Source organism: Anastrepha ludens, chromosome 3, assembly GCF_028408465.1.
Source record: "Anastrepha ludens isolate Willacy chromosome 3, idAnaLude1.1, whole genome shotgun sequence".
Lineage (NCBI taxonomy): Eukaryota > Metazoa > Arthropoda > Insecta > Diptera > Tephritidae > Anastrepha > Anastrepha ludens.
Window position 1 is genome coordinate 65,103,265 of NC_071499.1, and position 13,153 is coordinate 65,116,417.

A 13,153-nucleotide genomic window follows, 5' to 3' on the forward strand; every position below is an offset into this window, starting at 1 on the left:
AAGTGTGGAATAAAGCTCTATTCAAACGGTTGCCTTTACTCGTCCAGGGTATCACGTTCTCATTTTTACTACACATTTCCCATGACTTCGAAGCAAAGAAATCATTCTAAAGTAAGCGAAAACTATGGCTATACTAGCTTGTTTTCAGAAGCGAGGGGCGCAGCATTAGCGCAAACGGAGGCTTCTCGCTAAGAAATTGGCCCCCGCTGGAGTTTGGCGTATACGAATTATATATGTACTTTTAATGTATTAATAAAAATAGATTTTTTATTCGTATCAAAAGTATACATTGAGTTATATTCTACACAGCGGTTGTATCCCGACTGTCGATTTCTTAGAGAATAGATCTATTTATAATGACTTCAAAACAACGAATGTGATAAGTTATCAAGGATTAATTTATCGCCTCATAGTTATTTCTGATTACTACTTAATTTTTATGCAATGTGATACATTATCATGGATACGTGACATGTAAGCTGTAGCGCTTAATGTGCGGCATTTGGATTTTTTCGATTCCAGCTGATTTCTTCTTTCCATAGATGAAAAAAGTTTAAGATCCTATATATAAAAGTACCTTTAAAATATTAGAATTTTAATATCGTATGAAGTTTTTTTTTTGTTTTCGAGGAATAAGTGCAATAGTTTACATTAAGACCTTTTAACTAGGATCTATTATGTTGAAGAAATTCAGCCTTAACAGGTATCGAATCTTAGATTCAGCCATTAGAGACGGAGGCAAAACAGTAATCGACAGTATGGGTGCTCCAAGACGAGCTTAAGGGGTTACATACGTCCAGCAACGTCAAAAATGCGCTAAAAGAAAAACTGTTTTTAGAAGAGATAACAATAGAAATAAATATAAAAAATTTTATACATTGTTTATTAATACTTAAACTTTATGAAAATAATTATTTTAATTTTTCTTTACAAAAATTAGTATATAAAAAATAACTTGACCCAAAATACAATTAAAAAAAATTGTTCCACGGTCTGCATTATTTCTTTTGAAATGTTGATGGATCTGTAAAAAGTTAAAAAAATTTTGTAAAATAAAGTTGTAGTTATAGTCTGTCGAGCTGGATTTAAAAAAAAAATTATGAGGTTTACATCATAAATACCACCCTTTAATTATGTTTGTAAATATAAGAAATATACTTTCGAATATTTAAAAAAAGCCGCATCAAAAAATATTAAAAACTGTATGAGTTATGATGCAGACTGTGCCGGAAAAAGTAGTTTCGAGAAAAACGAGCTTTAAACTTTCAATTTCACTCGAGGTCGCGCGCACTTAAAGCAAGAACTTAAAATGAATTTTCATGAACCTTAGCATATCAACCCTACACATACTCTCATAATGTTTTATAGATGTCCCTATACATACTTTAGAACAGCAAAAGAACCGACAGGCGGAAAGGTTCCAAAAGTAACGGCCAGCTGCCTCAAATGAATGACAGCTACCTGTGCGCATCAAACTTCTATCGGGTAGTTACATTTTCTACCAGAACTTTGTATCCATGTTCATTATTATGTTACTGTGTTTTCATTATTGGGTATGAAATATAAGGAACAACCCTCGCATACATTCTACATAGCTTTTGATCTTAACCACCCAAGCGTAAGTCAAGGACAGTCGGTTCTACGTTAGCAGAACGACCCCAATTTATTTATATCCTGCCAAGGAATGTCACTCCAGCAGATTTTCCTCGATTGACTGATATATGTATGGGGAATATTTGTGCTGCTATAACAACTGCCAGCTAGGATGCACCCTTCAACTGCTGCGGACATCCAATATTCTGTCTGTGGTCATGGTCCTCATCCGCACGGTCGGATGCTCTGGCAGCAATAAAACGCTTTAATCACTTTCCTTCTACGCTCTTCAATATTCCTTTTATTGAAACATGTGGAGTAAAAGAGTAATTCTTCGAAATTTCGTTTCCTTCATCCATTATTAATTTGCACCATAGTTAGAGGTTTTTGAAACTGGTAGTTTTATACCGTCTCCTGGGAAGCACTAGTTTTGTTTTAGAGAGATTAACTCCAATATAATTAACTTGAGGTTACAGATCCTTAAATTTAGTTTGATGAAACTCACTGTGTGTCGAGGAGAATCTCCTTGGACAATCTGCAACGCAATCTTACTCACCTTTCGAGGAAATGCGAAGAAAAAAAATGTTCAAAATGAAGTTCTAGCTCACTAAATGAAACAGGTCATTACGTATATTTGTATTCCTTTGTTGGGTGATTGACCGAACTCCGCTTAATATTTGCGGTGTGCGTCTTGATGCTTTTCCCCAAATGTAGTGACTTACACTAAATTTACCAGCATCTGAGAGGCAGATGATTTTGATGAGGAGCTTATTCTTAGACGAAATATATTTGAAGATTTGTTTTTATGTTCATATAGGCTTGCTGGTTTCAAATGATTTGGAATATATCCGTCAATTACTACATATGTTGTTCAAAAGTTTTGCGGTTCTATAAGAAAAACACAATTTTATGGTATGATATACTCTTCATTAATCTGTATAGTCTCCCTGAAGATCAATACACTTGTACCCACGAGATTCCACTTTATGACATCCATCCCTGATGTGGGAATCTGGAACGGCTGCAAAATATGCTTCCACAGCTGTCAAATGTCCTAATCATTTGACGAAGAACGCTTTCCATGCATGAATTTGTTTAGGTCTGCAAACAGATTGAAGTCTCTACAGGCAAATCTAATTCCCGGCGCACTGAATGCTTTGTGTGTAAACGGAATTAGGTTAAAAAACCTAAAACAATTTCTTATAAAAACCTTTGAAATTTTCGAGCAAATCATTATAATAAAGAGGAATTCCGAACAAAACCAAAAAAGAAAAAAAAAAACCAAAAAAACAATAAAAACAAAATAATTTGTTCGCATGGAATTCTATATAGCTTAAATTATTATTTTAATTCTAAGTAGGTTTATAAAATTTTAAAAATATATATAGGTATAGCGTTTTTCAATAAGTGCGCTTCAACTTTTTTCCGATAGGGAGGGCGAACGGCGCAATATTTTTTATTTTTCGCTTGTCATTTGTAAACTTCATTAGTATACATTTCATCATGGAACGCTACACACTTGAGCAACGATTGCAAATCATTGAATTTTATTATAAAAATGCGTGTTCTGTTAAGAAAGTTTAAAGTCGAAAAATCATCTTCAGTGATGAAGCTCACTTTTGGCTCAATGGCTTTGTCAACAAGCAAAATATGCGTTACTGGGCAGAAAGCAGTCCACACGTGATTCATGAGGCACCGTTGCATCCCGAAAAAATCACTGTTTGGTGCGGTTTACATGCCGGCGGCGTAATTGGCCCATATTTTTTCGTTGACGAGAACGATCGCCACGTTACTGTGAATGGAAATCGATACCGCGACATGATAAACGATTATTTTTGGCCGCAATTGAATGGTATGGACTTAGGCGACATGTGGTTTCAACAGGACGGGGCCACAAGCCACACAGCACACGCTACAATTGATTTGTTGAAGAGTAAGTTCGATGAGCGCATTATTTCCAGAAATGGACCGGTCGAATGGCCGCCGCGCTCGTGTGATTTGACGCCTCTAGACTATTTTCTTTGGGGTTATGTGAAGTCATTCGTCTCCAGTAACAAGCCGGCGACGATTTGTGAGCTCAGAGCCAATATTGAACGCGAAATTGCTGGAATTTCGGCCGATTTATGCAAAAGAGTGGTCGAAAATTGGGTTCAACGATTGGACTTCGTAAAACGTGCACGAGATGGTCGTGCAAAAGAAATCGAATTTCATACTTAAATGAATATGTTCAAACTCGATAATAAAAAAAAATTAGTTAAAAAAGTCAAACCGTTTGTGTTTTATTCAAAAAAAAAGTTGAAGCGCTCTTACTGAAAAACGCTTTATATTTATCAAGTAAATTCGATTATCAAAAAAAAATGTATATATTTAAAATTTATTTATTAAAATTTTTAAATATTACAAATTACAGGTTCTACATATTTGTTAATTTAATTTTTTTCTAGGTTCACTTGAGGGTGCCTCGAAACGTTTCTTCACCGATTTTCTACAAGATTTGCCTACACCGGGCACCGGTGGCCCCACATTCGATACAACTGTGCCTACGAATATTACCGGTTTGGTAGGCAAGACAGTGAAGCTCACTTGCCGAGTGAAGAATTTAGGCAATCGAACAGTAAGTAGTACAAAAAAATATAATCATTAGTTAAATAAGTAATAAATTTTAAAAATCCTACCTTTATCATTAACCAATTTTGTAAAGAGAAATATCCTTCCATGGAGCAAATAAAAAGAAAGACGGAATATTACACATTTTGTACACCAGAAATAAAATAAGAGAATCATCGATTAACCAAATTTCGACGATTGATCAGAACATTCAAAATACAAATATTTTCCTCAAAAGTGACATTCTCGCCTTAAAAGTACTCCAGACCAACTACAACGTATTTATGACAGCATTTGATTCAACTCTCGAAACCTTTTTGGAACTCTATTTTCTGTATAGCCATCAGAGCCGTCATAGATTTTACCATTACTTTGTTTCGGCTGTTAAAATACGACGCGTTCCCCGTAGTGGTTTTTTGACTCAATAAAACCGCGAAAATTACAAGGAGCCATATTAGGTGAACTCGATGGCTGTTGGATAATATTCGTTTCGTGCTTGGTCAAATAGTCACGGACATTGGTGGCACTGTGCGACGGTGCGTTGTTATGATGCAAAATCTGCGTGTTGTAATTTTGTTTGGCGAATTGTTTCGTGTATACGTCTCGTAATTCCAAAATAATATTCCTTATTAACTATCTGACCTTCTGACCTTTGTAATCCATAAAAACGGTGAGCATAGCTTTCTTTTTTTACTGAAAATCACGTGGTCTTTTGGTATTTATTCAGTCGGAGCTCTCCACTGATTTCTGGATTGCGTGTCCTACTCATAAACCCACGTCTCGTTCTCGGTTTGCAGCAGCACGGCACAAACCCCAATCATTAGTTAAAATATCCTGAATGAATCCATAGGCAATATTAAAGTTCTCTGTCAGCTCCTTGATGGTTTAATTTCAGTTATCGATGAAGTTTTCTTTCACTTTATTGATGTTTTCTTTAAGTTTTGATGTCGACGGTCTACCACTACGTTCGTCATCCTCGATGGACTTCTGAAGCGTTCATGCCACTCCTAAACTCGTTCTTGTAAACTCAAATTTAAATTAAATAAATTTTTAAAAATAAACTTTAAAAAATCGATAATACGTGCAGATGTAGATTTTTTCAAGACGGCATAATTTTTACAAATGCCAATCAATGCAGATACAAATTTGGTAGGCATGTTAATCACAGATACGGAAACCTAATAAAAAAAAACAGAACTCAAGTCAGTTGACTTAGAGCGTTACCTGGCGCTTGTTCCGGGATTTGATCAAGATGGTACTGAGCTCGAAATTATTTGTACTCGTTTTACGAACGTATTTCTTTCTTAGATATACAGCTGAGATAAAAATAAAAAATAAATAAAAATAATTGACGCGTGCACTTCCGTTAGGTGATTAGCTGAGTTTCTCGGTGGCCTAGAGTTTTAAGCCGACTCCGAAGCGCCATTGCTTTACCATTGCTACCCGAGGAGTGACCGCTATTAGATAAAAACTTGTTTAATTATTTGATATTCATGCACGAAGATTCGAACCTCTAGCGATACCTGAAATTTTTCTTTTTACGAAAATATTATTATTAGTATTTATTTAAATTGGTAATATGTAAAAATTGGGATAGACAAATAGATGATACGTAACGAGTCTTACGCTGGAAAATATTTTATTCTGATTGCATACACATTTACTTATTATCAATTGTATTATATATCTCTCTCGTACTCACGCTCCATATGAATCTTCGATTTTTCGTTTCGCGCTTTAATGTTTCTCCTACCAGCCCCTCATGGGATCTACACAAATAATTTACATCTTCCCAAGCACCAAGCAACCGGTATGCACTCATATGCATCTCAACTTGTTTTTAGCTAGACTAAGTAAACCCATTATGGGAGCGCGCCTGTGAGAGCTGCGTTCTCCTCGCTTCCGCTCGAATGCGCTGCCTTGCCGATGAAAAGCGAAAACTTACTTAATTACTTAATTGCCAAACACAACAGCAACAAGCAAAAATTTACAAAGTGCGAAACAACAACTACCCCGAATACTCTTGACTCAGAAATAATAAAGTAGAAAATAATGATAACAACAACAAAATGCAGCAACGAAGCCGTGAAAAGCCAGAATTCTGAAATTTCGCAAAATTTTTAAAGAAGGGTAAAAGTGAGTGAGGTGGTGGACACGGGCGCTGAGTTGAAGCGATCGCATTGCTTATTATGGAAGAGTTTTTTTCCATCTAACTTAAGTGCAGGCGTAATAGGAAATGATTTAGCAAGTACTTGGCAGCCACACAAAAGAATATCCTTGAGAATTTATCCGAAAGCTCAGCATGAGCACTGCGGACATCGAGTTGGTGCGAAGCGGTAGAGAAGTGCTGCACAGCTTTTGTAACGGATATACAGAAACAATAAAAGCGACGCCACTACGCAGCGGGATTTATTATTATCCGCAGTTTGGCTGCAGTGCTGGCCTGATTTTACTAACACAGAACCCCTACAGTGTAATACACATCTATGACTAAATATTTGCCAACTCACCCGCCCAACGCTCGCCGGCGAAGTTTTTCTTCTGCAGTGCATTTTGCTATTTAAAGTGTTGACAGGCGAAAACACTTTGGTAAAAGTTTTAATTTCATGCGTAAATTGTTTGCGCTTTTCACTGCTGTTCTGCTGATGACACAGACAATCTAATAGTTAAATATGCTTTTTTTGTTGTTGTACAAAAAGGCCGTTTTGTTGCTATTGTCAACGATAGTGCAAAAACTGTCAAATTGTCGACGGAGCTTTGCAGTAATAACTTTTAGTTAACAAATTTAGGTTTAAATGCGATTGTGTGTGTGTGTGTGTATGTGTATGTGCGTAAGTGTAGCTTAAAGTATGCTGTGCGTTATATCTGCGTTTATTGTTGCAATTTGCTTAATTTTAATGAAAATGCCGAACGCACAAATATTTTTGGTGAATTTTTTCTTTGCGCCTTCCGCTTTCACTAACTCACCAGCTGGTTTTTCAGTTTCGAAAATATTTTTCTCCTTTTTTTTTACATTATTTTGTGCTTTGTTGTCTTTGTTGCTTTGCATTTTGAAACGGCATTCGAAATTAATTAACTGTAGGAATTTTTTGGCGCACAACTCGATGTACCCTGAAATGGGCCGAGTTTTTCGCTTCACTCTCATGGAGTATACAATTTTCCAAAAATGCAAAACAGAAACAAAACTGGAAGTAGGTAGGTAAAGCAAGAGGAGGAAGTTATGTGCCGCGATTAACTATTAAAGTTGTGGGACGTACACAATGCGCGAGTTGTGCAAAGTAGTTATTTGGGTCGCTCTTATTTTTCGCCCTATGCCACTGTGTCTGTTGATGTGCGCGCGTGTGTGTGTATATACGTGAGCGTGTGTATGTTTTTGCGCTTGTGCACGCAATTATGTGAAAGTGAATTAAAGTTGAATGAGCACGAATAGTTGGCCAGCAGGGCGTTGAATGATGGGCGGATGGGCGCTCTTAAACGTTTTGGCTTGCTGTTGCCTGGCAAACTGGGTTGGCATAATTGAAAATTGTACTTTGCATTACATCCGGTATAAGAAGCAGAGTATGGAAATTGTGAAAATTTGCTTTTTTACGCTCATATTAAAAGAACGCTCCACTTTTTTAATGTTCTTTTGGAAATTAGAAATTGGGTTATGTTTTGTTTTTGTTTTTGCTTTGATGTTTCTTCGAGTGGAAAGCCCAAATGAAAACGTCAATTGACTTCGAGCATTCATAAGCTCCAAATTAATTTTTTGAAGTACTTTTTCAGGCGGTGCCGTATCTGCGTACACTTTTCATTCGACTTACATAATTAGAGAGTTTTTTACGTATCGAATATATTGTTTTCGTCGTTGAGTTATATGCCGAGGATACAAATTGATTTGTACAACATCGGGAGCGAACTACTATAATCACATTAATCGCAGAATTTAGATATACAGGGTGGGCCATATAGCGTTTGCTTTTTGAACCACCTATTTTTTTGAAAATGTTAACACAAATGACATGCCAAATGTTACTTATAGGTTTGACATTTACGAAATGGGACGCTATACGCTTGAAAAAAATTGGGAAATATTGAAAACCAATTTCCAAAGTGGTGAGTCTTCTTCTTCTTTTCTGATTTTCACATCGGTGGCTACGTCAATAAGCAAAATCGTCGGATTTGGGGCTCAGAAAATCCACACGCTACTGTAGAGAAGCAAATACATCCACAACGAGTCACTGTTTCGTGCGGTTTTTGGTCTGGCGGCATCATCGGGCCATTTTTTTGACTACTGTTTTTGAATTCCGATGTCAATTGGCCGCCTCGGAGCTGTGATTTAAGCCCGTTGAACTATTTTTTGTGGGGAGCCGTTAAGAACAAATGCTATGCGAAACATTCAGAGACGATTGATGCTTTAAAACACGAAATCGAAGTTGCCATTCATGAAATTGGAGCCCAAACAATCGAAAATGTGCTTAAAAATTGAGTTGATCGAATGGCCTACTGTAAGGCCAGTCGTGGCAGTCATTTTATCGATATTATTTTTTATTCATAAATGACAATGTTCAATCTTCAAAATAAAAAAAAATAGTTTGAAAAAATATTGATTAGTTTTTTTTTATAGCCGATTCAAAAAGCAAATTTTACATGGCCAAAAATAACATGGCATAAAAATAAAATTTTTGAAAAAAAAGAAAATTAAGTAAATATATACTTGACGCTTGTACCTTTTTGGTTGATTGGCCGAGCACCTCTTCCCATTAGGAGCGCTCGTCTTAATGTTGTTCCACAAATGGATGAGCCTACAGTTTAAAGATGACTCAGAGAAGCTTTTGAGAATTTTTTTCTATCATTTGGAGTTTCATGCCCGATGTTTCAAACCTGTGTACTACCGAAAGTAATTACATACGAACCCATTCGGCTATGGTGGCCGCCGTCTAGGAACTATGCATTACTCACAACTAGGCGTCGCTCTTGACAGACACTTTAGATCTAGTTGCACATCGAGTGTACCGTGTAAAACAACAGCTCTTGGCCTCTTCACAGTAAAACTTATTCCAAGTCACAATCGAATGCCCAACAGACTTGGCCTCTCTATTCAAATGTGGAAGAGTTAAAAATTCATATTAATTTAAAGCCTGAAGGATTTTTCATTAAGCGTGATATGATGTATTTTGACGTGGGGGGTCATTTTTCCCAAAATCACTTTCCCAAAAAAATTTTTTCCCAAATTTTTTTTTCCCAAAAAATAATTTTCCCAATATTTTTTTTCCCAAAAATATTTTTTCCCGCTTTATTGTTTTTTCCCGAATGCATGTTTTCCCAAAATAACTTTTTTCCAATAGATAGCTTTCCCGAACAAATACTACTGAAATTAATTTTTATTATTCTACTATTTGACATTTTTCGACGATTCCGACAATATGAGTGTATATAATAATCAAAAATCTTATACTTAAGTAATCGAAAAAGATTCGAAAAAGTTTTTCAATATACATTTTTCAATTCGGATAAAAAGACAAGGTAACGAATGTATCCAACTTCACTCATATAAACAAGTTTTTTCACGTCATTCTTTTCGTGTCAAAATTTCATGAGCTAAAATTTGCTTCCTAAAGTCAAAATTTCTAATTATGGCGGAATTAATTGAATGCAAAAAATCATTTCTTTTGCACATTAACGGATATTTGTACTACAAACACTCAGGTAGAATAGGAGAAACTGCGTATTGGAATTGCCGAAGAAAACCTGAGTGTAATGCTAGAGTGACAACATACGGAGGACCACACAATATCAGAGTTCTGAAGGGACTTGATGAATCGAAACACATCCTTCATGCACCAAACCCCGAAGAAGTCGAAGCGTTAAGAGTCATGAATAGGATCAAACGTAAAGCTACAGAAAATCCTGAAGCTCCTCCAGCTCAAATATTACGAACTGAATTGCGAAACGTTTCACCAGGTAAAAACAAAAAAATTAAAATGTCGAAGACTCAGAATTTGGGAGAATACTCGTGTTCGCGACGCCTGAAAATTTAAGGCAATTATTCAGGAGCATATTGTGGTTTGCCGACGGAACATTTAAAACTGCGCCAAGTATATTTTTCCAAGTTTTCGCAATTCTCGGAGCAGTTACACAACCGGATTCAAGAGGAAAACCACAAACTATTGGTTTACCTTTTGTCTACGCATTATTAGAAAACAAAGAGCAGAAAGTATACGAAAAAGTATTCTCGGTTGTTTTGCAAGAGGCAGAACGTCTAGGTATCGATATTTCTCTTCCGATTAAAGTGATGACAGATTTTGAGTTGGCTATCATCAATGCTGTAAAAATCGTAATGGGCGAAGACAAGGCACGCTGCTGTTTTTTCCACCTCTGTCAAAACATGTACCGCCATATCCAAAGTGAAGGACTTCAGAAAATGTATTGCGATCCTGAAGATCGATCGGTCAAAGTAGCCACTCATATGATATGTGCCCTTGCTTTCGTCCCACATCAAAACATCGCCCGAGAATTCGAAACCTTAAAAAATGAAATACCGGAGGAAATGCGACCAATTTCAAAATACTTTGACGCTACGTACGTCCGAGGAAAACCTGCAAAAGGCCGACGTAAACAGGTGCATCCTCGCTATGCTCCAGATTTGTGGTGTCAATATGATGCAGTCATTCAACAAACTGCGAGAACGAATAATATATCCGAAGGATGGCACAACAGGCTTCAAGTTGTTATAGGGAAAGATCACCCCAGCTTCTACATTTTTCTTTCCGAGTTGCAGAAAGAGCAATCGGACACAGAAATAATGATGCGACAATTGCAATCAGGACAGCAAGTTAAGAAAAATAAATATTCCAAGAGGTTGAAACATGAACAGAGAATATTTAACATTGTTTCGAAATATCACGAATATGTTGATAACAATGATATTGTCACATACTTGAAAACTCTAGGATACTATATTCGCATGTGATTGTATACATACAAATTCATAAATAAACTGAAATCTTGTTTCAAATAATAAAAAATGTACTCGCCCATTCATTGCAAATGTATATGCGATATTTTACAGACGAACGATATTTTGGGAAAAATATTTTATTGGAAAATTTATTGGGAAATTTTTAGTTTGGGAAAAATGGCATTGGGAAAATTATTTTTTGGGAAAAAAAAATTTGGGAAAAAATATTTTATGGGAAAATTTATTGGGAAATTTTTATTTTGGGAAAAATGGCATTGGGAAAATTATTTTTTGGGAAAAAAAAATTTGGGAAAAAATTTTTTTGGGAAAGTGATTTTGGGAAAATTGTACCCCAACCGTATTTTGAAAATTGTTGAGGAAATTCGAACATCTTGCATTAATTGTGAAGTATAATCGACTTTAAAAAGGCGTTTCACACTCTCAACTATGATGCGATCTGAAGAGCCCTCGTCTGCAAAGGAGTACCTGAAAAAATGATCAACTTCATAAAATAACTGTCCACAGATGCATCTTGCAGAGTGACATTTGAAGACAGAAATAAGACAGGATTGTGTGCTTTCCCCGCTCCTAGTCAACCTGGTGCTGGATTAGTAACGCGGTAAGCATCTTTGGCTGACAGAGTTATATCGTGGAGTATGGGCGGCCATTTAGAAGATCTTGAATATGAACGCCGACGACATATGTATGTCTGCTGTCGCACAAATACTCACATATACGGTCAATGATCGCAGCGGTAAGCGAATCTGCATCGAATATGGGTCGCGTAATAGTGCGGGCGTGAAATTTGAAATTTGAAAAGGTCGAGCCAAGGAGCACCAGAAGATTTGGTGGCTCCATTGTATTTAAAGCTCTGGAAAGGGGGTTTGTAGTCAAGGAAGGAAGGAGAAAAGTATCAGAGAAAGAGAAAGGAAAGAATAGAGACAGAGATAGTTAGTCCTGCGAGAATTTTTCAGATTGTTTGACAAATCTGTAAATATTTTCCAGTTTTAGAGAACGAATATTACCCATTCTCATGACATCGGAACCCAAAACTCGAAGTGTCTGGTTAAAATTATATCAACTTGGCTTAAGACATCTAAATGTTGTTATATAATATAAATGTTATACAAAATTTTGAGCTTGAATTTACGGCATACCAGCATCCGCGGCAGAAGATTGGCTATAGCTCTCGGTGATTAATGCGGAAGCTGTAAGGATAAACATGAAGAGCAGGCAGTGAAGTACTAATGTAGAAGCGTTCGAGTAGAATGTTTAATGTAGAACTACAGGCTTCGCACTATTCTCAATTTTAGTAAATGCGATGGTTGATTTTAATACAGTCGATCGTGGACTACTGCATCAAAATGTCAATTAGTTGCTACTTTGGCGCTGAGACGTCTCGTCGCCCTTTGAACTGACTAGGCAAGTATAAGCCAACTGATTAAAGCCATCATTCTCATTGTTCTAGCATTGCACTAAAGCAAAGTAAGAGCTTTTACGGTTATGTGGCGAATGAATAACCCCTCGAGTTAACAACTGTGACAGCAACAAAGTCACAAGTACATATACATATGAAGCATACGTTGATTGATGCCACTTGTGAAACACTTTTGATCTTGTGCAGCAGCCTTAGAAATTTGAAGCATTGCAACTAATAATAGTTAGTTGTTTTGAGCCGCCACTTCGACGCTTCACTAGTGGTGCATGCCACTTATCTGTTAAATGGACAATGGTTCAATGGTGTATTCATTTATCGTTTTGCGAATGCATTGCACCTGAATTGTATGACTAATTCCCAGCCGTCAAAGGTTGTGCACGCCTCAATTTAGCTCACTGAAGTGTGCTTAGGGACACAATATTGACGATAGACGGATGCATGTATGTGTGTATATGTCTGTGTATGCTTCTCCCTATTACGTTCACACTGAACCTATCGCACCACTTTGCCCGATAAATCAGAAATACGGTGAATGTGAACATCAATTGATGGTCGGTCGCATCTTGATTCAACTA

The 13,153-nt window shown here is 36.6% G+C and overlaps 1 protein-coding gene across 1 annotated transcript in view; it reads left to right on the top strand.

Moving 5' to 3' along the window:
- LOC128858109 (T-lymphocyte activation antigen CD86) overlaps positions 1-13,153 on the top strand; it is a 261,339-nt gene that overhangs the window by 97,496 nt on the left and 150,690 nt on the right. The window contains exon 2 of the mRNA XM_054094096.1: positions 4,038-4,207. Coding sequence (XP_053950071.1) covers positions 4,038-4,207 — 170 coding nt within the window. The remainder of the gene's footprint in view (positions 1-4,037; positions 4,208-13,153) is intronic.